The 26,961-nt window shown below is 35.4% G+C and overlaps 1 protein-coding gene across 1 annotated transcript in view; it reads right to left on the bottom strand.

Annotated features, from left to right (window-relative positions):
* LOC135071065 (protein still life, isoform SIF type 1) overlaps positions 1 to 26,961 on the bottom strand; it is a 125,735-nt gene that overhangs the window by 62,455 nt on the left and 36,319 nt on the right. The window contains exons 20-21 of the mRNA XM_063964811.1: positions 23,598 to 23,798; positions 20,107 to 20,239 (exon numbers count right to left, since the gene is read on the bottom strand). Of these exons, the coding sequence (XP_063820881.1) occupies positions 20,107 to 20,239; positions 23,598 to 23,798 (334 nt within the window). The remainder of the gene's footprint in view (positions 1 to 20,106; positions 20,240 to 23,597; positions 23,799 to 26,961) is intronic.

Below are 26,961 nucleotides of genomic sequence, written 5' to 3' on the forward strand. Positions count from 1 at the left end.
TCTACAAACCAATTTCGGTTAGGATTGTTTTACCTATCTACATTTTAATTTGCAATAAAATCTGTAGCCTATCGTTGTTGGTTCATTATTTCTGTAATCGAGATGTTGTCGTTTTTGTCAAATTTACACAGCTTGTTTACGTTAATGGAATACCTAATACAGTTACATTTTATCGTTAAATTAAGTAAGAAGGAGAAACGATATTTAATAATAATCTTTTCAGTCTTACTGGTGGGCCTCGTTAAAATTAGTCAGCTGTAATCGGAATACTTAAGGAATAAATTAGTACTGTCATTATTGACCCTATTACTGGCACGAGGTCGTAATCGCTTAGCGAAATATATCTAGATTTTTGCTCACTTTTCGGCCAGCTAATTGTAGAATGGCAGAGCGGCCGATGTAATGGCACCTTTTATGGCCACTGTATAATTTGAGATGATAACGGCATACGATAGTATTCTTTGCGGAAATATTTAGAAAGGACAGAACAATTTACGGAATAAATACATCTTTAAGCTTTGTAGACCCCAACGTGCATAAAACAGTTTAAATATGCACCCATTTCGCAAAGTTTTTTCAATTTTAACACATTTCATTTGAACACTTGCCAATGAAGCCAGCCAAGTGAAAATTTACGTCTTCTAGAAGATCCTATAATGTGTCTCGGAAGATCCTTATATTTCAAGAATGGTATATGTATTTAAAATGTGTTAAATTCTCATCCAAAGCATCGAGTTATTGATGAAAATCCCCTGATTACTATGTTATTAACAACTAGTTCACCCGGCGAACTTCTTACCGCCTACGTTCATTCATCAGAAATATTGTAGCATTCTAATTATGAAATAATTATTCAAATCTTTCTAGTAAGTAGTTCCGATATTTATTCAATATCAACAAATAATCAAATCTTTTCTCTTTATAATATAAGTGTAGAATAGATTCATAATTCAATACATAAATAGAGTAGGAGTAATTTCACCAACCAAGAACATTTAAATCTTCCATTAAATTTGTAAGTTTTCTTTATTGCTAGCTTCTGCCACCGGCTTTCCCCACGTGGATTTAAAAGAATCGCAAAAAGTAAGCATATTATTATTTCGCGTACCTACTTACTTTGAAAGAATTTACTTGGGTGAATATGTAGAAACTTAAAGCGGTTCCACCGGGGTGTACTTGTATTGTACAAACATCCTTTTCAATAAGGTTGAAAATGTTTGTCTTAACTTAATGGAAACAAAATAACGCCGCCGCGGTATTTTTGTAAACACTACGGATTTGCTTTTGAATGGCATTGTTTCAAAAATCTAATATTCAAGCTTCATTTGGAAAATAAATATGCACAATCAATTCTATAAAGTGAATACCTTAAGCTGTTTTTCTGTTTGGATATTCATATTATAAATAGTAACAAGTTCAGTTCATAACTACTTAATGGTCTGTCTAAATAAATAAACACCAGGTTCCTCGAAACAAACCCCTTACAAATGCTACAGCATAGGTTAAGCGGTTTAACTACAGTTCTACGAATTGAACTGAATACCCAACAGTTCCGTGTAACGTTGAATCAAACAAATGCAAAACACAGAACTGAATGTTGAGTTTATAATTACGTTTTCTAGCGAAGAGACCTAACACTTTTCCAATAATAATAATCACTCAGTCGTCTGCGAGAAACGGCTTGCGTTTTCACAATCAATACCGGCAATGGGTAAATGACGTTAAGCCTCTGTAGTTAACTTGAGATTTAAAAAAAACATCTACCGCTTTTCAAATATTTTGCTACAAAAAATAAACACTTTCTATCATCAGTTAGGGGAGACCGGGCAAGTAGAAGTTCGGGGCAGGACGGGAAATAAGCTTTTGTGTGTGAATATCATTCATACCTATTTACCACTGTTGACATACAATAATGTTATGCTATTATTCCTTTTTTGTTTGTTTGTGATATACGTAGGTAAATGAGCACATTTATTTTTTGAGGGCAATTAAGTTATAGTTGTTTTGTAATTTTTTGTATGTTATGTTGTTGGTGTACTTAAATAGGCCTTTAAAAATAGTTTATTATGTAGTTAGATCCGTTTTATTAGCACTACATCAATAGGCATGTCTTGATTTTTTTTCGCAAATATTTGCAACACAACAGTGATGAAAACAATAAGTGGGTACAAACAGTAAAACTGATATTATGTATATCATTTCTGTTACAGTTCCATTCATTTCAAACTATTTTTAAACTGCGCGTTAGAATTCAAACGATTAAATTTGAGGTTGAATTTTCTTTCTTGATTTGTAAAGAGAGCTGCAGCTGTGTATCATAAAGTGATAGAACCCTCTCGTATTTGCCCGTTGTTAAAGATGTCTATCAAAGGAAGCGCGGATCATAATAGCGGGTACGTACATTGAACCACTATTCAAGCTTGTACAAAATATTTACTATGAGCCAAGAGGCAGAGCGGTCCATTTTACTTAGCTCACTCCATAGCCTTCTAACCTATTTTCGAGCAATCCGGCCTTTAGATGCTGATTGCGGCATTTCGGCCACTTGAAGCCTGCTGGTGAATAAATAGCTTAGCGCAGTCCGCCAGATTCAGACGAGCTTTCGCTTTGAGCCTTGTGTGTATGTATTTCTAATGAAGCACAGCTACAAAACTTTGATTTACGCACGAATGGCCGCTTTCTGCATAAAACTATACGATTTGAATCCCAAAAACGTCCATGTCGTCCATGATTCCTTCAAATGTTAATTTAAAGGTTCAAGGGATAATGTAGTCTGGTGCCAATTTGTACCTTTTCTTTCCTGTTTTTTCTTACATAATAGCTGGTAATGAGACAAGTTTTTCTTTAGTTATAAATATTGTTATCTTTCGTCAATTTTATAAATTATCTCTACTTTGAGATTCATAAAAATACTTTAAATTTTATGAAAGAGTATAAATATTATCGTGATAACTAAAAGTAAGTAGGTAATAGTTTGTTTCCGGGTTCTTCCCGCTACCATATTTTCCTCTCGAAGCACTAGGCCTCAAAAGTTAAGAAGACGTGTAAAGAGTCCCTTGAGGTGAGTGCTGCTACCTTTTTATTTTTCGACGTTCAAAATTTTGGTCTAAATCAAATAAAGAAGTTTCATTTCGAATGAAGTAGAAAATCACCTTGCATTGTCACTTACTTTAATGTTCTTACGGCCTAAATCATGCTGTTAAAACTTTTGCGAGGCGCGTTATTATAATAATATCAATGTCCATTATTGGAGGGCTGCATATCAAGCTCAATTAAATATTTTTCCTGTAATTGCTTCGCGTCTTTCATAAAGTTACATCCTCGCGATAACATGTCATCATGTTGTCAAAGTCGCTAAAAGTACCTACACGGTGAAGTTAATGAATCATAAATTATTATCGCTTCTCTGACTGAACATCGTCATCAATTTAATTACATTCCTGCCACTCAGAATTTTCCCGAACAAAACTCAGATCAAAGGTGCTACCACGCTTATATTAGCAAACGTGATTAATTTAACTTCACGTACAATTAATATCTCTTGTATTGACTCAGGCAACAATAACCTGAGAAAATTTTCTCGAGTCGTAAAAAGCGGTGTTTTTTTTATTAGAATTGTAACGGGAATTATGTCGCGTTATATCGTAGCTTCAATACGGTGAAGATAATTGACCGAGCAAACGAAGCGAGAGTACGTTACAAGAGAATAATATGGCGCTGGGAGCGAGGCGCAGGCGTGAGGCGCGCGCCCCGCGCCGCCCGCCCTCGACGTCACTGTATGGATCAAGTAGAGTGGCCTGTATGGCTTTAACACAAGCGCTGAAATCCATTACTGTTTCGTTGAGCAGGACAGCTTTATTGCATTCACGTAGCGGCGGCTCTCAGCGTCCGGGCTGGAGCGGCGTAGTGCCGGGCTGCGGCCTGGGCGCTGGGCGGCCGCCGTGCAATCAGTGCCAGCGGGGGCGGCAGAACGCTCGCCGTTACGTGACGAAGCCAAATTTAATATCAAAGGAATGACGCACAAAATCAAAGTGAGAGCCTGTTAACTGTACTGCGATGTGCTCTGAATGTTCAGATGACATTTTGTTTAGAGAAGCTGAATTTGGACGTTTCATTACGAAATTGATTAAGGCTTCATTGGTTTAATTTCCGAACAAGATATTCTTCAATGGGACAAACTGAATTGAATAACGAAATAAATAAGCCGAAATAAATGTCATTCATTTCAGATACAGCCAGTTGCACATCCTAAATGAGTAAGGCTGGGTTGCACCATCTTACTTTAACTTTTACAAACGTCGAAAATGTGTCAAACTCCATACAAAAAACACCGGTTATCGTCATAGTTACGGTCAAAGATAGGTGGTGCAACCCAGCCTAAATGAATGTTATTTCTTCACTAAAAGTATTACTTAGTCTTTCAAGTATGAAATATGTAAACTAGCTGATAAAATAAGTCTTGCAACACACTAACAACGATAAGCAAGCCAAATGTTATTGTATTAGTATTTCCAAATCTAGAAGTAAATTAAAAAATGCGCTCTTGAAATATTAACTTAAACAATGTCAAAGGGCTGTAAAATTACTTCCTTTAAGCATTTATTTTTCTCGAGGCCATTAACTTATACATTACAAGGTACTCATGTCTACATGTGTTTTGTTTGGCACGCACTTGGTCCGTTGTTTGTCCATATTAAAGTTACGAATATGCCTCTTGCGTGTTATTAAGTAGATGAATTATGAGCGATGGAGATTTATGTTTTCCCTCGCAGGCATTTATGAAAACACAACTGATATGGACGCAGATACGAATATATTAAAATGTCACATGCCAGCTACAAAAATGTTTCTTAAATGTCACATTTATAGCTCAATATTGTGCTCGGGCGTTCTTATAAATTATTTGAGAGAGTAGAAGTTAAAAATGAGTCAACCATTCCTAAATTCATTTTCAATTCTAGTATCAAAATTAAAGAAGCATGTTTCTAAACAGAATACTTATTTATTACTTACCTTTGTTCTTTCAGGAATATTAACATCATAAATTCAATATGAATTACCTACTTCAGCCTTTTCAACCTGAAAATTTATAGCTTATACAATCACTTACCTGTTGTTGCCGAAAAGCGCATACAATTCTTGTTTATTAACTTACCTGTAACAACCAAAATATACTTATTAAAATCTATCATTACGGTGGATAAAGTATACTAAAACGGGTAAACTCATACAAGTTTTCATGTAACAATAACAAGCCTACAAAAATGTACAAAAACTTTTAAAAATGCTATGTCTAAAATGAGCATCCAAAAAAGTCTTTTCCACCCATCTTGGACCTGTCTGGTGTGTTAATAATTTATGTAAAGGAAGAAAACCTAGAAGGACGCACGACGTAAGCCGATAGAGTTCGTAAATAATGTCGAAAAACGTCAGCCTATGTTTGTTTGGCTTATGGCTTCTTAATAATTCGTGTTACCCTACGTTATGTTTCATATTTCTTGTGTGAATTGAGAAGATAGTACCTACAGTACCTACACCTACAGAAAAATATAGTTTAGGTGAAACTGAAGGTGACATCAATTAGATCACATATGAATGCCCAATATTCTAAACACACATTAAAAGCTGTGATTTTCTCAATATATTACACGTCATTTTGGTTCAACGCATCTCGTCTTATGTTTCACTTAAGATGTTATGACTCCAAAGTCACTTTGTCTTTGTCCTATGAGTCATTTTAGAGAATATCTTCGTGTTCATGTTTACATTACTTTTAGATTACTTGAGACATCTACCTATTGCGATCACTTGTGTAGCCAAAATCTGGAACTTGACCGCAAATATAAAAATACAACCAGTGAAGGCCAAGTTTATCCCAGTCAGCAGTCATTAGCAAAGAAATTAATCACAAGAAAAAGGAGAAACGATATTTTTGGACTATTACTTTGACCTTTTTACTGATTTAGTCCAAAACTACACTAGTAGTTTTATTATATGTTTATGTATTTTTTTCATGAAGCTAAGGGATCTCGTTAGAAGTGAGAAATAGCACTATTAAATCCCTCTCCAAAGGCTTTCATTGCAAATAGCGTACACATTACCTACAATATATACCCTGTCTTCGCCGTATAACATGTTTCCTGCGGAAATACATCATGTTGAGCCGTTTTCCCACCCATTTATCCAGCCACCGATGAAAAATGTTTTATGTTTGTCTTGAAACTGTTTTGTTTGACTTATTTATTCTTTATATGACGTTCATGCGTCTGGGGTATGAGAGACGTTACGTTTTCTGATCGTTTTGGGATACAAAGGGTTCAGACTGACACTCGGAATATTTTAACCATATGTACCTACGTCATGATGGTGTCAATTAACTATACTTATTCCTTTTTCTTACAAGATACAATCATTAAATTAGCTGTACCACAGCTGTACGTTTTAATTTGTTAACGAATTGTTCTACATTTACGAAACAAGTTTCAACTGAATATACATTTACGAGTACAATTTACTGGAATTCTAAATTGTGAGTATCTCATACTCGATATTATTTGAAAATGATATCCAAAAGCTTTTGTACTCACTTAATAGAACATAACTTCTTAATTATAATACTGAAAGTCCCGAAAAGGCTATTACTAATTACGCGTACAAACTGGGGACATTCCTAAGGGAATATTATTAAGAAAGTAATTTCGGAGGCTTCCTTGCACCTTTGTCCCTAAAATAGAATAGAAACAAAAGCATTTATTATAGATAATGTAAACCTTAGTAAGTGGGTTATAATTTTAGAATTTGCCTACTGGGAATGTTTGAAGTGAACGGGAACAGTAAACCAAGACAAGTTATTATAACTTAAACAAAGTTATATAAAGTTATAATCTGATATCTCGTTTTCGTGATAGCGTGGGTAGCCGAAGCAGAATTGGAATTTTATAGTATCTGGATATATTAACTTTTTATCTGCACACCGGTTATGCGCTGGAAGCCTCTAACTGCTAGTTAGAGAGTTATAATGTCATTAAAGCTCGATCCAACGTAGCTTTAAGCTGAAAATTTCAGCTAAAGCTTTAAGCTGGTGTTGTAAGGTTTACCTACTATGCTATTTTTTAACTAGCACTATTGTTTATTTTATACTACTGGAATAAAATCAATAAAGCCTCCGGTTGCTAACGTGTTTAAAAAAATGATGATACTTAATTTAGAGTTACTTTAGACTCATATTTGACTGCCGTAGATAAAAATGTTATACAAACTAGACGTTTTAAAACTCCTAATTAAATTTTTGCGAATTAATCAGAGTGCTTTTTTTAAACTTTTGGTAGTTTAATTAGAAGAAAAACAGTATAAATTTTTTTCGTTGTCAGTTTATACAAACATACTATACAATAAATAGTAAAAAATAAATAAAGTCCTTTATTGCTTCTACAACTTATATTCATCTATTTATGTAACACAGTCCATTCGAATACTCCTTTGCCGTCCACTAATTATCCCAAACGGCCGCAATAGACATTATCGCGACGTAATTTGTCAGTTGTTTTGTTCCAGTGAGATATAGGTTCGCTCCCAGCACGAACATGGAATGTAAATGCTTTGGTTTGGTTTTGGTTGGTTGCTTTGGTAAATCAAGAGACAATGACATAAACGAACCTAAATATAGTAGGTAGACAATACCACACTCGTAGGTAGTTAAACTTTTAAATTGTTGCAACTTAGGCTGAGATGCACCACCTAACTTTGACCCCGTAACTATAAACACAGATAATATAATACTAGTCTATAACGATAACCGGTGTTTTATAAATGGAGTTTGACAGATTTTTGACGTTTGTTAAAGTCAAAGTAATATGGTGCAACCTAGCCTTAGATATACGTTATTCGATCATGAAAGTAATTCATGACAAAAAAGTTAAACCTAACTTGTTACTTATTTAAAGAAATCTTCCCAAATGTTATTTGAACTAAGTGAACATAAACTCGCATTCCATAAAGCCGGCCACTAACATCAGTAACGTCTTGGGGATACTAAGAATATTGGAGTTAGCACTAAATCAGAACCAGTACGGATATTCACTGGCCCGGACATTTACGCGCACAGCTGAACAGAATAATTCAGTTACCAGTGACGATGTTGTCCCCACTGTATAACCGTAGTATACCGATACAGTGACATAACAGCTTCGGACTAACTAACTATTTATTGTATGTTCAATTCCAACATAGATATAATTTGTGTAGATCTTCCGTGTTTAATACGTGGAACTGTGGTCTATTATTCCGGCTTTCGCTATATTTAAATTACATAGAAATTACTTTGTTAAGAGGATGTAATAGCAAATGTTTACTTAGAGAAAACAAAGCAGCCCAAAACTTTAAGAACAGATATTTCCGAGTATTATTAAGTATTATCTGATCTCAATACGTATTGTGTATTAAACACATTGCTAGCAAAATGTTTGCACCACAAACAAGCAGTAACCTTTATTTTTTTAAATTTTTAGTCAAAATAGGTTTGGAATAAATACATTGTCGTCCGTCTTAATTAACCGAACTTGGGCGTATAAAACATTTGCTCAAACCAATAAGCGAAACGGGATTTACGATGCTCACTCAGTGATTTCACACGTTCAATTTGGTTTGTTGGTTTAGGAGCTGATTGCAAATACCGGGCCGAGGGGCAGAGCAGACACATCCAAATTTAATTCGAGTTTATCATTATTTTGCAGGAAAAAGAAAATGTAAAATAAACAGGTTTCTGCACGGCGATGATTGTAATTAGCGGCATATTTTCAGGTTTCAATTCATAAACGAAAATGTGTTTCACTGTTTCAGAGGTGAGAAAAGCTGTTTCTTGGAAGACAAAAAATACTTTCGATAATTAAAATTCTTCGTTTTAATATATTACGGTATTTACTCGTGCTATTGCCCGTGAGCGCCTACAGACAACACAAGCTCGGAATGTGTATGGTGAGCGAACGACGCAGTACTTGGTTCCGCGACTTATTAACGAACTACCCGCTACTTTAAAAGATAATTTAAATGAAAATAACATTAAGTCCAAGCTAAGGTCGTTTTTTCTGGAACATATTTCATAGCGGAAATGCATTTGCCTAGTATGGGTACGACTTATACGAACAAATTATATAGTAACCTCTTGGTAAATCGGCTCGACAGGGATGCCTATCTATGAAAATTGTAACTTTTATTATGTTTTTTCTTTGTTTCTTTGTAGAACGCAACTGTTTGATTACTAATTTAATAGACTGACCGCATCAAGCATTGCAAACAAACCTCAGTGGTTTATGCCAATGCATTTAATTGTAATATGTTTAAGAACTACCTTTGTAAAATGATAATAAACGAAAAAAAAATAAAAAAAAATAACGAACCGTTTTATTTGGTATCATCAACAAGTCTTTGACCGCTATCAATAGATTCGAATCTGATGGTAGAGCAGATAATTTGCTGCATGTTTTGATTTTAAAAAACTTGCGGCTGATTTTTAAATTAAAAAGACAAAAGACACGTGTGGAGATGCTGTCAAAAGAGGATTCAAAGAAATCGCATGCGGTTCCCGACAACACTTTGCTTTGTTTTGTTGGACCGCTCTTAGTCCATACAGGGTGGGTCGGGTGACGCGAAAGAAGCGGGATCGATAGGCCGACCCTGACACAATTTAGAGTGGCCATGCGGTGGCTCGCGGTGGTCCAAGAATAAACATTAGACCTTTAGGATCCCGTTACAAGGAAATGGGGGGCGGCGACGACAAATAAGACGAATTATTTATTTTGGGGAGCGATACCTTTTAATGTCAACAAACACCCGGGTCGCATTAAGGTTTCAGTGGGGCGCTGGACTATATCGTTAATTATCAACACTAAATATGACTACGAATACGATCGAGCTTAATAATATTATAATGAGCATTACAACAAAAGTTATTGTGACTTGAAATTATAGCTCAAGAAATCTTGTGCAAAACAAAGGGATACTCAGAAAAATCTTTTGCCTTCGTTCTATTCATCTATTAATACGGATTACTACGAAATCGTAATTAATGACGATGTTCCGAGTATTTATACATACATATTATAATCTGATTAATGGATTATTGGATAACACGCACACCATATTATTCTTAATGAAACTGTAGCAAATTATTTTAAAAGATTAATTGACCATACAACAATGATCGCAATTTTGTATTGTTGTTTACAAAGCAAATCAAGTGGGCTTGAAGGTTACAGGAAAGTGAGATTTAGCATGTTTTTCTTTCCTTAATTATGTCTTGAAGTTGATAAAACGCCCAAGACGGCTGTTATCATAATAAGCTTAGAGCGCAGACTCTTAATTACCCAGTGGGATCACGGATAAAAGTAATAAATAATTAAAAGATTGCCTCGCCTTTTTATAATTACTTTAACACGGATTTAGGTAATTTTCATGGAATTAAACAAATCTTGTAGGCTTTAAATAGAGATTAAGTTATTAAATCGACTCATTTTTCTAAATCAATTTCGATTGTTGAGAAAACAAATTATTAGTACTTGATACTTTTAATATCTGTTTTGTTAATACTTGAATGTACAATTTCTTAGTAAAGTATTTCAGAAACTATTGATCCGCTTCTGGAAACCCTTTAACATTATTCCCGTGTAACACAGACTTATCGATTATACAGGGAATTTACACGATTCCCAAGGGATCTGTGCTAGTTTTTTCTGCGACAAACTAAAATCTGTTTGGGTTTTTCTTACAAAAAGATCTCTTGCTACTGAGAAAATATGTTTGTATATTGTTAAGCTTCATGTAAACAGCCACAAGTACATTAGTACTTATATCGGTAGCTGGATGAAAGTTCTTTACATAAGATGTGATAAAAGTAGACTATAAATGGATATAAATTTATTTATGTATGTATTAACTTAACCCTGAACCCTAAAATTATTTACTTAGCTATTTATGACAGGTCTATCCACATTGCTATAAGAAAGTTTCATATAAGAAACTTAGCTCAGAACTCGATTCCAAGTCGAACATATTACTTATGCTGATGAATTTCAAAATTAAGGTCAGTTACAGAATTGAATTTCGACTTGATTGTAGATTAAACTTGAGCGTCTCAAGAAAAGCTGAAACTCTAAAGCGGGTTTCAGACAGTTCGGTGCAGCATTAATCTAATTAGAATTCTAATTGACGCCATTTTTAAAAGTGGCTCATAATTTAAACAACTTTACTTGCACAAATGACGAATTTAAAATGTAACAACCATTTAAATGTGAAACAGCCGGTTACGTGTCAGATTCGAAGAACATAACACTAACACATTTATCTAGCTTGCCACGAGGGGTTATGTATTTACTTTACTAATATTCTTTCTAAAAAAATGTGTATAAAAATGTAAAAGTTCTAACATCGATCCCTCCCCCACGTGTTTGTAAAACGATTTGTACGAGCCGACGGGCGCGGGTGGCGAGGCATCTCGTCAAGTCATTACCAATTTCGGATCCTGTTCATAAACAACTTTAAACTGTCGTATCTTGTACAACTTGTATAAAACCTTCCGAAAATGCTTCAACTTTTACCTATTTAAAACTTTGTTTTTATGGAGATTGGCTTTTTATGAACGTAAAGTACGATTATTTAAATTAAAGTTCGACTTATAAGTGTGATAGCGTTATGTAATATGCAGTGCAATGGGAACTCTCTTATAAACCTATTAAGTAATGCCATAGCAAGATAATTGCAATTTCAGTAACATTTAAAGTTATTGTTATACATACTTTCAAATGAACATCGTAAACTCAATTTCATGTAGAGATGTTTGTATTACGAGTATTATTATGTTTATGCCCCCCGATGTAGATCCCAAAGCACACTGTAAAGATATGAAACAAGGATACAGAGTAGCCAAAACGTACAATAAAACTCTTCTGAGAAATGAATGCGGAAACTTCATACTTATCAGTGACTAAGCTACTGAAACATGAAAAGTACATTTCCTGGAAAACAAAGCTTATGGCAATAAATTGCTGGTATGTACCTACAAAGGAAAAGGCTATAAGGTTGGATGGATACCGGATATTGTCCCACTTCAGAGTAATAATGGAGATCGATCGCAAATTAATAAAATACACTTTAGACGACCCACTTGTGAACTAAAAGCGCCCGGTCTTGATAATTTAGTTAACTCACTTAGTTTCAATGCAATAGGAGTTATATACTTAGACATAGACGAAGAGTAATTAATTGGAGGCTAGCGAGTTTGCTTCATTTTATATTAATCGAGCTTAAAGCTTTTGAGGTCATTGTAGTTATTTAGGAAAACCGCAATCAATTATCTCAAAATATTCATCTAGAAATTCTAATGAGAAAATTATTAACCCCATGTCCCCGTATCACCATATTATTATTTTTTTAATGTCGTCAGCCTAATTTTCAAACTGCTTCATTATATTTCAATCAGTACCTATCTTAAAAAAATAAACATATTTTATTTCCTCCTGTAAAGTTTGCACAAATGGACATTTTAAGTAGTTTGAAAATTAGGCCGACGATGTGTTTAAGTTAAAATGGTACACTTTATAGCTGAGTGTACACAGTAGAATAAAGCAAGGATAATTTATTTTCATTTAAAACACGCAAATGTTTAATTCACATTTTTTTTATGCAAGGAAGGCTTTGCATACCTTTCATTATAAACCCCACCACTATAATTTTTCCAAGAAGAAGTATCATTGCTCGCTCGATATAGAGGGCTTGAAATGAGGGCCTATTACATTCCCTCAGCACCCGCTTTGTTTACTCCTGCAACCCCCGGAAGAGGGAGAGCCTTGGCCTACATTTGTGGCTTTATTTAAGAAATGCCCTTGCATAGTATGATTACCTAAGTAGAGCCATAAATAGAAATAACCAAGAAAACTGATTTTGAGGAGTCGGTGAATTTTGAAATCTTCAGTCTAATTATGAGAATACGTTAGTGCAAAAATAATAACTTTGACTTTACGGTACGTAAAAGTATATCAGATTTCGATAATTTAAAAATAATTCCAAAGAATATTTTTTTTACAAAATATGGAATGTTTACTAAGTCATTTAAGAAAAACAACTGATTTTAAAATATTTGAAATTGATAAAAAGTTAGTCAACCTATTCTAAAGTATTATTTGGAATAAGTAACGTTTTACCTGCAAAAAGAATATTATTTTTTATTTATTTATTTATTTAGTTAAAATGAATTTAAGAACACTTATTAATTACCACCCTAGTCGTTACCATATTATTATCTACATTATTAAAATAATTCGTTCTTTCTTGCTCTACTTAAGTTTTCTCTAATGGATTTACGTATTCTGATTCATTAGTCTTATTTTATGTCACTGGGATATTGTCAGAGCATGATGTTCTAAAATGTACCAACTAGCCAACAATACAAGTTATGCATACATGTGGATCTTGTGAATAAGGAACGCTGTTTGTTGTGCCAACCCACACTGAAATTATAATGAAACTACCAACGCAAACTAACCAAAATAGGCACAAACAATATCAGTAATAATCACGGTTTTCACAACATCCCTGCAACATTTACTATGGAAAAAGCTAATTAAAGAATAGCGAGGAATATAGGTACTATTTGTGTTCTTATGCCTAATTAATAAATAGTAAATACCTTCAGAAATACCGCATGCTTTGATTTGATGACCCCCATGCAGATTTATAGCATCATGTTTTATTCTTCAAATCTTCAGTTCTTAATTAGTATTGTTATTATTATCAAATATATATTTATTCAATATAAGTATCTATTCTTTTCTCTAACAACAAATATCTTTATGCAAAGTCTTTACTTGATTATTCAATCTCTTTCGATAACTTAGATAAATATACTATTACAATAATATAACATTTATCACTCTAAGAGTTGCGTTTTTATAAACATTGGCAGCTTTAGAAGTCACACTAAAACATTTATTAACAATAAGAAATATCACAGGTGGATCAAGCGATTTACAAGCAGGAACTCTAATAGATAAAAAAATATTGTAGAGGAAGTACGGATTGATTGTATGTCAACAATTCACTTTACATAGGCCTAGAATTGACTTCACTTTGACACATTGGATATGTTAAAAAGTGTTTATATTCACAACAGTTCAGGACAGTCTTAGCTGCAACAACCATGGATTCAATTACAGGAGGTAATCGTAGCGGGGACGATGCGAATCTTCTTTGTCCGTGCACTTGACAGTAAAAGCTTTGTATTTACACAAACAAATCGTCTCAGTTTTCGGTTTAACGTTCTCTTTCGCGACATTCGACACGGCTATGTTTGGAGGTATCTAAGCGTTTGGGTCCCACGATTGTTTTTTCATTGTATTGAAAGTGGGAGAAGTTAACCTCAAAATAATATTTTTGATGCTATGTCCAGGATACGATTGGAGGAGGTGGGCGCAGCGACGCGGCGCGGTGCGCAGGCCCGGCCGAGCGCCGCCGAGCGCCCGCGAGCCCGCGGCCTTCGCTTCGGAGCGACAATAGGTAAGCCGTTTTGCAAGGCCTGTTTGCTACATACAGTACCTGATACTTTACATTGCATACTTAGAATATAACAAGGACAGTTTCTTATATTCCAATTCGCGCTACGCTCAACACTGATATAAATCTCCTAAAATATAAATAGAAAGCCATTTCTAAGAAAAAATCAATAGCTACAAAATGTAGTGATATAGCTAACTCTTGCTAGCCAATTAGCTAATTATGGAAAAGTACGTAGGTAGAGAGTCTAGACCTCAGATCATAGAAGGGAATAGATGTGAAACGGGGGCGTGGCGCGTGTCTCCGCGATATGCCCAGAAACGAACATCACCCGCGACGCCAGGTTAGTCGCGATTCAGTCGTACTGAGGAAATGTTCTCCGATATTGTTGGATAATGCGTCATAACGTGCAATAACATAAGTGAAACGAAGAACTACAGGAACAATGAAGTCATTTATCACATGTAAGTATTGCAAATCCATTGGTATTTTGCTTATAAATAAAAAAAACTAAACATTTTTACGAACGAATTCAGTGCCGTGACATTTACTGCGATATCGAAATTAGTGGTGATAAAAATTCAAACACGTTGTACATTGACGATTTAGTTAGCAACCACTTTATGTCATGCGTAACTACTGCGCAATGTATTTTATTTCTTCCGATATCCACTGACGCGTGAAAATACACAGTACGGCCGCATGTGCCGGTCGTAACATAGTGCAGGGCTCGTGTTCTAATATGGTTTCCTATTATCGATAAATAGAAGTAAATTATTATTTTCTAATTTTGAATGAAAAAATCATGAGTTGCTTGCGATTTTTAAGTTTTTACAAAAACAATAACAATAGTAGAAGGGATTAGTAACTGTCAACTATGTAATTACTATAGCTAGTTGAAAGCCTAATATAGGCATTATTTTTGATAAACATAGGCGGTACGATATTTCGCCATAATTAAAAAGTTAATGCGCGATAGTAGTTAATAATAATTACAGTGATCCTGTTATTATTATTAAAGTAAATAATAATATATTACCAATATTGTAAATACTGGTAAAAATCGCAAGTACCTACTTAACCCATGACTTTTCATACAAACTTTGTCAGTCTATAACTTCTATACTCCATCGATAACGACATTGAGCTTTGGTTGGGGTAAATTAATATAAGGTAGGTTAGTTTCATTCTTATTTATTAAACTTCATTTAGTCCCAATAATTGATTCTGAGTTTTTCGTCCATACAAAATGGAACTGACTCCTTTATGCAAAAATCGTTAAAGAACATAATAATAACGTATAATAATAAAAAGGTTTTCATACAAGCATTTTTTAAACCAATTTCGAGCCTTGCCCCCAGGATTTAAAGTATCGATATCTTATCGACTCCATTTTATCTTTCTTCTCTCTAATTGCTTTTTCAAAGTGTGCGTCACGTCACGCGGCCATTGATTGGCCATAAGGCACGCCTTCTGGCCAATCACAGCACTTTTAAGCCGGTTGCACATGTTGTCGTAGACTCTCAGTCGCTTTGTTTTTACACAGTTGAATGTGTGTGTGGGAGCTGTGGTGGGGGAAATGTGGGGACACTGGTTCTCGTTGTAGTTACGCGCGACTTCATATCTATTCTCTTTCTATGATCTGAGGTCTAGACAGTGTTAAGATTTGTTTATTTAAAATGTTTGCTAATGGTTTGCTTTGTTAGCTATCTATTCAAATTACAATTTTAAATTCTTTAAAAATATTTAATTAATAGTATTTCAGTTCGTAGATTATTTGAAAATGATTTACTACGAAACACAGTTAAAAGGATAGAGCTTGAATAAAAATAGAAATTTTAATGGATGGAGCATTAGAGCATTTTATCGGCAGAGCGTTCTGGTTTTCTTAGTAATCTTGAACATGATTTAAAAGTTGGTTACCTATTTGATCAGTTGTTTATCTCATATACCTTCTAGGAACCTATACGAATTGGTATACCTACCTATTACGACAGTCAACTGGACTACGAATTTTACCGCACATCTGTTCAAAGTTTGGAAAAACTATTTTTTTGTTTTATTAAAATATTTTAACTCGTGAGTTGTGCCAAAATATAAATATATTCCATGTAAAAGTAAAAATCTTTTACTTACTCGTAAAAAAATGCCTTATTGAAATAAGCAATGTTTTAACTTTCCTTATACGTGCGACTCGTTTTAACAAAAACACCTAACAGACTCAATTTCCGACTTTGCGAGTATAATGTAAGCGTCCTATAAGCACAAACATCAGCACAGCTTTATCGGAACGTTAGCACACGTGTCACGTATCTTCAAAAAAGGTGTGCGAGTACGTTTTGAATCGCATCGGCCAAGACGTGTGGAGATTCCATTGGCTCTGTTATGTCGTTCCAACAAAAGGGTGGCTTTATTCAGAAAACCAATAGTACTCGTAGTTCTTGGCTCTACAATGGGTGCATCGCTAGTACTAATAAATCATGTCACAGCGTAACTCGACACTTCAAATTAATTAATCCTGTGTTCGCATAGTTCGAGTGTATGCAGGCGAACGACAGTGTGAGAGAGTTAACCCGAAACTGCAATTTCCCTGCAGCTGCGGCACGATGGGTTTTGTAAGTCAGGTATTATCGGAAGCTTGTGGGACCTCAACTAGGTTCTCAATTAGAATTCTGATTAGATTGGCGCTAGAAAAACAAGGACCTCAGTGCTGTGTCAAAGCGGCGAGGGAGGGAAATTAGAATTTTAGCTTAATCGGATATTTTATATTAGGGTACTTTGAAATTGTCGATGTTGGGGGAGCCATCGTTTTTTCGTCTATCATCTAAAGATTCAGTTAAAGATCAAATCAAGATTATAACGATTGATTGGTGTAAAAAAACCTATTGGCGAAGAAAAAGCTTTCAGCGCATCGTGTGGCTGTTATTTCATACTATACACAAAAAAAACATATATAGTTTTAAGAACAGCTCCCTTTTTCACACTGTCTGTATAAAGGAAGTGTATTTCCAGTGGCCCAAAATTGATATTCATAATTTTACTAGGAGCATTGTATGAAGAAAATAATATTATCACCCGCGGCGCTCGGTTGTGCCAAAAGACCGACCTTCGCTACAAAAGGACGGTTTCAACGTAGAAACGGACATAATACCCTATTTGTACTTTTTGCGGGTATATGACAGCGCCTGTTTTTAATATATCCCTTATGAGGGATACGACGAGGTGGAAAAATGAAACACTTTGCCTAATTTTGTGTATTAATTGTAGCCTTGAGTGTTTAAGCTAAAATGTTTCATAATAAAAAGGAACATGAAATTTTTACAACACGGTAGGTAGTGAAAATTGTAATATACTTCAAAATGGAAAATGGTTGATAGTGTTGATACCTCTCGTTTGAATTAGTGTGCTGTTTCATAAAAACCATTTTCAAAAGTTTCATATTTTGGTAACAACCGCGAGTTTTCTAAGTATTTGTTTGAAAGGTAACATACCTAATACTTGAAAGAAATACTTTTCTACTTTTGCTTCAAGATAAGTACACAGTTAGAGGGGAAAGGGCACAAATTGAGTAAGTGAGTAACAACCCATCGCAGCCATCGATACAATAAGTTGTATTACTTCTTAAACGTGATCGCTGTATTGAATCATTTTTGCTAGGGAGGAAAACTCACACACACTATTATAAGTATAGACACAGGTATATCGTACATCGTACACTGTGGCATCTTATGTCCTTGGAACAGGTGTTATTTTGCAATAAAAATGTATAGTCTGATGTGCTGTCGACTGTACAAGTGTACACAGTTCTTATAAGTTTCACGATCGAAATGAGCAAGTCATGTAGAGTAGTTAAGTTATATTGCTGCCTTTTGTCCATATGTCTGAGAGTCCTCCACCTGGACATGAGCTCCCCTGGCTTACCTGGAAGTCTTTAAATAGACTTTGGACGCAGGTTGGCCGTAGTAAGGACAATCTTGTCAGGTGGGGATTCTTGGATGGCTCAAACATGGAGTGCAGGTGCGGTTTTATTCCCCAGTCGATGAAGCACATGATTTCGTGCCCCAAGTGCCAGAGCAACTGAACGCAGGAGGATTTAATGAATGCTGCTGACAACGCCACTCTTGTAGCGGAGTTTTGGGCTGACACTGTGTAGGTTTGTTGTCGACCCGATAAGAAGAAGAAGTTATATGAACCGGCAGACAGTGGTGTCTGAGTTTGTTGCAGCGCGTCTTCTCAGCACTTGCCAAATGTTGGTCTCGAAGCGCTGGTAGGGTAAAAAGATTACGAGATATGTAGAGGCTCCTTAAGAACAAAATATTTGACGATGTTTTGTAAGTACTATTTAAATAGTCTATACAAATAAAGACATTTTAACTTCGACTTAGACTTTTGTCTCGAGAGAACTGTGGACATGTCTACACACGCATGGACACTTCTACTATTCTCGTTACACTTTGTTTTTATAGTAGCGAAACAAAAAGATAAGAGTTTACATTGGTGAATTCCTAATCTTCGCCTTCGTTTGTAGTTAAAAGCTTGCTTTTTTCCCTCCAGATGAAACTGTTGGAATTTAAGAGGAGATAATAGAACGCGATCAAGCGTAAGTATATTCAAGTCTCAAGAGTCCCGTATATTTTCCTGTAGCAATTATGCTAACAAATGATACAATGAGAGTTTGTTTATTGAGCAACACAGGCGCAAATATTTTCTTTAATACTTACGCCCGTATTCACAAACGATGCTTGCTTAAGTGAAGCAGCAAATTTAACGCACAGCATTGAATAGAGCTCTGTGAACCTCATAGTAATGTTTGTGAATACGGGCGTTAGTTTATGAGAAAAAATTTTTTTTGAGTTAAGTTGATCATTTTAAACATAAGATCATAAACATGCAGTGAAAACGTCTTTAAATTGATTCGTTTTGGATTAGGAGACGTATATTTAAGAGGCAGGTTCCCCTCTTAAGAAAGACCCGCTTTTCCCCACCTGAAAGTAACCCTAAGAAAAACCTTTAGCCTGAAATGTGCGTAAAGTGAAACGGGAACCTTAACCATATTGTAGTTTCCCACGACGCGGACTATTAGGCTGGGAGATTCGGGCTGGCAATTGGACTCAGAACACTATTCCGAGCAAATGACTAGTAAATGTAACGTTTTTTTATACTCGGCACTTATTTCTTAATGCTGAAAATACTTTTTGTAATGAAGCAATACAAAAATTTTGCCATTCCTTAGGTATTGTATTATCGTAGTTAAGAGAAATAAAACTACTAACATTGTATATTAGAGACCATACAAAGAATTCAAAACTTTTCTGATACTTTTTGCTAATCAGGCGTATTCTAAAAGTAATTATGACCCATATTATCAAAAACAGTAAGTTTAAATTTTTCATACTTTTTGACCTCAAACAAATGTAAAACGTTTCAAAGGTGACAGTAATTTTCACCTGAGAATAATGAACCATGTATTGGATGGCACGTGCCACTAATTACTATTACCCTTTGCCATAAAGATACTTTCAGGTCTGGATTGAGAAGGTTAACATAGCATTGAGTATTCCTTACCTCACTGGAAGTCAGGTAGCAGATCCTGGAGTCGGTGCTGTCGATGGACGCCTGCTGCACGATCCCGTATCTGCCGGACTCACGATCGCTCGTGTATTCTGAACGAACGCTGTCTTGCCGGTCAAATACGCCCCTAGAACAAGACAATGTTTCAATGAAAACACTTCATTCGTCATTTGAACTAAACTACTAAAAAATAATGACATAGGCTAGGTACTAAGATGCCAATACATTTTAAAATATTAGTATCCATTTGTAAGGAACCCCCATGCAAAATTTGAGACTCCTAGCACTTGTAGTTTCTGAAATTTCGTGATGAGTGTGTGAGTGAGTCGGTGAGCTTTATAGATATACCTAGACAAAGTCAAATTTTACTACAATGTGGATTTCTCTGATCAACAAATAATTCAACTGTATTATTATAATTTCTTATACAAATAGACATATTAATAACGCTATGTTTTTATTGTTATCTACGTTGGTAAAATTTACAAAAACCTAATGTTACTCTTCTGGCAGACATCATCAAGATAAAAGTGAAAACAATTTGAATGAATATTCAACGTAAGATAACACTGATTTCGTTAGACATGAAAAGGTTTCTATTTTAGTTTTACTCCAAAATTCTAGAATAAACGCTTGTGTCGAAGAGCGTCGACCTTCAAATAGATCTTTTCTCTCCAGTGCTGGGGACCGTAGTTATTGAAAGCTTTGAATTCGAGTCAGACCTAGACAAAAAGAAGGGTTTTCAGTTGACGAATTCCATATGATTTAAATCACACTGCGCAATCAACTGACACTTGTTAACTTTCTATACGGTGCGGGACCTTTAATCAAACTTTGTAATTGGCTTTTAGAACTATATCTACTGTTCGAAACCAATGTACTGCGAGTTATTAAAAACGAAATGGGTATGTTGTTGTGTTACACAAGAACTTCTATTTCCAGTACCGCACAAAATTCTCTGAAGTTAAATCGATTACAAAAGACAAACAATTGTACATTTTAAAAAGGAACAAACGGAATAAAATCTCGAACGAAGATTGGTTGAATTTCATTATTTAGAGCAATCACGAGACAGAAGCTATAATTGAAATTGTATCGAGTTTTAAGCGTTGTTTCGTATACAATAAATGACAATTTGTACTTTTTCTTACAGCATTGTTAATGGAATGATCACTTAGGTTTTACGAGACAGCAAAAGGTTATAGAAAGGTGAAAGGTTACAGACATGTTACATAAAAATGCCTACCTTTTGTCGAAAAATATTTTTGGCTGTCGTATCGAAAAACAAATTGAGAGCACGATAGTCTACTATATAAAAATAAGTCGGGTTTTCCTCCCTGACGCTATAACTCCAGAACGCACGAACCGATTTCCACGGTTTTGCATTCGTTGGAAAGGTCTCGGGCTCCGTGAGGTTTATAGCAAAGAAAATTCGGGAAAAGGGGGTAAAACAGGATCCACGCGTACGAAGTCGCGGGCGGCCGCTAGTAGTTTATAAAAAAAAAGAAAAATACTATCCTCGCTAACGGAACGAATTTTCACGATGATTCATTAAGTTCGATGACACGTAAACAGTGATCAATCACTCCGATTGAAGTATTTATGGGTGAGTAGCGAGGTAAATACTTATAGGCATGTAATAAACACACGCTATTAGGTGGTACGTAATTTTATTTACTTAGGCTGGGTTGCACCATTTCAAATGTGTCAAACTCTATACAAAATACACCGGTTATCGTTATAGTCACGGTTAAAGTTAGGTGGTGCAACTCAGCCTTAGTGAACATTCTGCTATATTTCCTTGCAAAGTTCTTTTTCAGAATAAAAGTGTAGTTACCTAAAATAGGTTTTAGTTGAGTGTGAACTCAGTTTATTACCTAATTACAAAGAATGGCTTCACGTGCCAACAAAATGTACATTATTATGAAATGCTTTTAACGTAACATACGATTTACCATTTTATATACCATACCATTTTCAGATTAAGAATATGATATTGACAAAGCCATTATTTAAAACTGTCAGCACGATTATTTCGACCAGATTTATTCATAGCGATTCCTGGAATGGCCGGTCTGTTCGTCCCAGGAGGACCAACGTGGCAGCATAGAGGTAATACATTGTATGCATGATTGTAAATCTCTACGTTATGAATATGGAGTTTATTATTATTTTAACGGAACGCTCCTAAACAGATAAGAGTGTTTTGGTAAAAGTTTCAAGATCGAGTGATAGGAAATTTCCTCTCGCCTCCTCGAAGAAATTGCAAAAAACCTTGGTAATTGGACATGTCCTTTGTTCGAAAAACAGTTGAATGAATGATTTTATTTGAATTGTCAGCTGCATGATTAAACGTGGGTGGCTCAAAGCTTATTATCACCAGCATAAGTTGGTATCGTTGAATATAGGCCTTCACAACATATCCCATTTAGCATGATGTAACTATTTTTCTTTAAATGTAAATAATAAAAAAAAAAAAAAAAAATTTATTTCGTTTACAAGGTTTCTTTAGTTTATAAGTAGATTGGAGCCTCCATTTAAGCAAAAAATGCCTGTGTTTGGAGGGTCCGCTCTTCAATAGATGTATACAATTATTAAACCTTATAATTAATTACATAGTTCTGTTCAATATTAAGTGTTATTGTGCAAGAGAATGTGAATGTGTGTGTGTGTGTGAATGTGTGTGTGTGTGTTTGTGTGTGTGTGTGTGTGTGTGTGTGTGTGTGTGTGTGTGTGTGTGTGTGTGTGTGTGTGTGTGTGTGTTTATCTGCGTCGATTACACATAAAAAACAATACTATTTTACAAATCATGAGATTCGATCCAGCAAATGTTCGATTTCTTCATATGACTTATTTTGTATCCAAATATATAAAAGTTTCTTACACTCATGATGAGTTTTGCTATATATAGATAAGTTTTTATTTATACTATTGTAGATGTAAGTGGAACGTGATTCAATTTGTCTACTGGCAAATGTAGTTTTAGTGATGACTGGTTTGGCAACCCTGCATATGCGTCTTTTTTCTAGTATACGAGGGTCGTAATATATGGATTTGTGTGTTTTGAGGGTAATATAGACTATATACAATTTCCTTACCGAGAGCAACCCACTGGTGTTATATAACATATCGGTGGGGAAGCGTCTCTTCCTAAAGTACATGACTTTAATAAGAGTACGCTGCGCCCTCTCAAGGTTAATAAATTGGGTTTTTGCGGCACCACCCCATACAGGAATGCAGTAGGTTAAAACGGACTGTGCAAGAGCTGTGTATATTCGGTTGAGAAGAATGAAGAAATGTTATCTTTAAAAAACATCGAAGACCTGTATCGTCGCGCTAGCTTACCTGATTATCCTGAGCAATACAACTATTGCTAGTAAGAATATCGTTTTTTATCCACAACAAGGAAGCTCTTGTGGCGTCATTATCATGCTGTGAAATATCTTGATACTTCAAACATACTTTATCTTATGTATTTTACTTACCTTTGTTCAAAGCTGTCGGCTCTGTTACTCCGGTAGCCAGAGTCGTTCAAGCTGCCCTCATGCCGCAGGCTGGGCAGGGAGTCCCAGGGTGAGCGCCGCGGGCCGGGGGCGGGGGCGCCGCGCCAGCCATCAGAGTGGCGGTACCACGCCGCACGCGCAGATTCGCCGATGCAAGACGCGCATCGGGAAGCGCTCACGAAACTGCGCAAAAATAATTATTATCGTATAGTAAGTGGCTAAGGCACCATCTCTTCTTTTTTTCTGTTCAGGTAGTAGTCGAGAGAACGATGGCGAGATATCGTAAAGCAACATCCGTCGACAATAAAACACTTATGAAGACGCAATAATTATGATTATTGATTAGTTTCAAAAAAATCTTAGAGAGAACAGACCATATAGCGGACCTTACACCTGTACATAACCTACTTTTATAAATCACTATCACAAATAAACACACTTCCTTCTAACAAAATGTAGTTAGGTAGGACCTGTAATAGTTTTATTTATCTTCATTTTTCCTCACCTCAGTAGATCTGTACAATTGTTTACGGTCTCTTGAATACCAGTCCTATCTTCAATCTTTGTATTAGCTTTAGTGGGTCAACAGTTTGTATGATATTTTATGATTAATGTTTACCGAGAGCTTTTTCGTATTTTCGTCAATACCAATATAACTTGTATACTGATTCATAATACTCAAGGACGTGCAAATACGAAATTACGCTCAATAACAGTTTAAACATGATCTAAAGCTAAGTATCGATAGTTATAATGATGCTATTAGTACTAAATCTAGCCGAATAATTAATAATGTTCAGTTCATCAAAATAACATCCCACGTCATACCGAACAAAAGGTAATATGAAGCCTAAAGTAAAACCCATTATCTTCTCGTCGCCTACTCCGAAAGTTGCATCATACATAACCTTTTAGTATCCAGTATCGTGGAATATTTTTACTGTGATGAACATTTAGATTATTATGAATACAAAGAAAAATAAGTGAACATTCTGTGCGAACACTATTTCGTAGAGATGGGTACGTTTTATCCAAAAAAAAACAACCGATGCAAATACGAATAAATCCTAGGAGTAAGTTAAAGCAAAAATATTCATTATAAAATCAAAATATGAATATTAGCAAACTAAAAGCAGAGTTATTTAAAATTTGCTACCAAATGGAATACTAATGCCTTATGCATTAAGTGAAGTCTGCGAGCGCAAACAATTTGTTGCATTCGAAAATCACCGAACATAAAACTTGAAATTTCGCTATTTCTATGTTTATTCTATTGCTTACCATCTACTGCTTTAATATGTATAGATTATACATATGTATTAGGAAGCCACACCATTTGCGTTTCTCTCCCCCAAAACCTTCGAGTACTTTATGTGATTTCGTGAATGATTTATTAAGCAGAAAGCGAGTGATTAATGAAGATTTTAACGTTATTGATATAAATTACTCGTCTTGTGCCGCTCTATTTCCATCGATGTTTCGTGTAATCGATACGATAATAAAAAGCCATCCAATCAATGTCTCGCATCCGTGGTACTCGAGTCGAGAGCAGCGTCGTCGTTTCGCGTCGGATTATTCACAGCGAGCTTGGATCTATTATTTTAACACTATGTATACCTCGAACAACCGACATGCAAATGAAGTGAAGATTGCAAATCCAAACTAACCACACATCCACATAATATACGTATGTTTTAAGCCTTGTTCCTCAGAATCGAACTACATAACGTTGGGTCTATTCAGGACACCAAAAATTCAAAAGAATCTTAGACTTTAGTTACGAAAATATCAACTTACTGGAAATTTTTCCATACGTTGTTTGCCTTATAAATAATTCGTGAATATGCCCGGGCCTCTGTGTTTTTAGGGAAATATTTTTTAACCTTCACCCACTTCACATGTTCACAGTTCACGACTAATCTATCACCTCACACTAAGCAACTTGAAGTTTTACGAGTTTAGGGGTGTTGGGTATGCGACCCACTTTTTCATACATTAAGGTACCAGACGACAATAAATGAAAATGAATGAAGGTAGGTAAGGGTGAATATCAACAAACTCGTTTTTTGCCTAATTCCGGTGGCGAATTTTAATTTCCACTTTTCAAAACTTTTTTGTGGCAGAAATAATAGTAAATAACTTGTATTATTCAATGATATGGTAGAGATCAAAATATTATTAATACTTCTCGAGATATGTTAATTTGAAATTATCAAGAGCCACCGAAATTGTATTTGAGCCACCGAAATTAAGAACCAATCTACCGAAATTTATTTCATCATCATCATCATCATCATGTCAGCCATAGGACGTCCACTGCTGAACATAGGCCTCCCCTAATGCTTTCCACATTGATCGTTCAAATTGACAGCTCAAAGTTGCACAGCGTGCTATGGAGTTTCTTATGTTTCTTTGCGAGATCGAATCAGAAATGAGGAGATCCGTAAACGAACCAAAGTCGCTGACATAGCCCGACGGATTAGCAAGCTGAAATTTATTTATACAGCGGAATTAGGAATGTTATGGATGATTGTCTCAAATTACTTATATATTTGTAATCAATTAAGTATTATTATCAAGTAAAGATGTTTATAATTAAAAACAATATTCAGGCCTGTGTTGTGACCCTAAAAAAGCATCAGATCTTCCCATGTGAGTCGTAAGAGCCGACTAAGCAATCAAAATACTGGAGGGTGGGCTGCAGCATCTTTCCAGGTATTATACTACCATACTGGAACTACCAACCAGCCTGCTAAGCATGGTGATAACGGCAAAATCCCTCCATAGAGAACAAATCCAAAACTTTCTGGCTCTAGCCGCCAACAGCCCCGTTATTCTAGACTCAGCACAAAGACATCATACATGACCCTCAAACCCAGAAACCAACTCTAGTCCCGGGAGGGCGACCAACTGCCCCACGTTGGTGTTAGGTTTATCTTCCATAAGTAAAAATGTTGGTCCAGGCTAGCCAAGTTTTCATGATGGTATCATACCTATCCTACACTCAGAATTACGCAACTAATTATTCGCTAAAGACCATGCGAACTGGAGATTAAGTATGACGATATTTCTAGATCCATACCAGCTACAGAACTAACACATTACATATTTGTGAGCTAAATGAAAGTAGTACAATTAAGAAACGGAGGACTAAATCCAGCCAGCCTCATGGAGAGAGAAGGCCTAGCAAAAGATGCCAGAATTGTAAATACGTACTGAGCTGCACCCTAATAGTAGGCTGCGAAAATCAAAATGTAGTAATCATTTTTAGACGAACAAGCAATTTAATCACATGTGCATTCTCCGATCACCACACAGCTTATGACCGCAGTCTATGGAGGAACAC

The sequence above is a fragment of the Ostrinia nubilalis genome, chromosome 4 (assembly GCF_963855985.1).
Source record: "Ostrinia nubilalis chromosome 4, ilOstNubi1.1, whole genome shotgun sequence".
Classification (NCBI taxonomy): domain Eukaryota; kingdom Metazoa; phylum Arthropoda; class Insecta; order Lepidoptera; family Crambidae; genus Ostrinia; species Ostrinia nubilalis.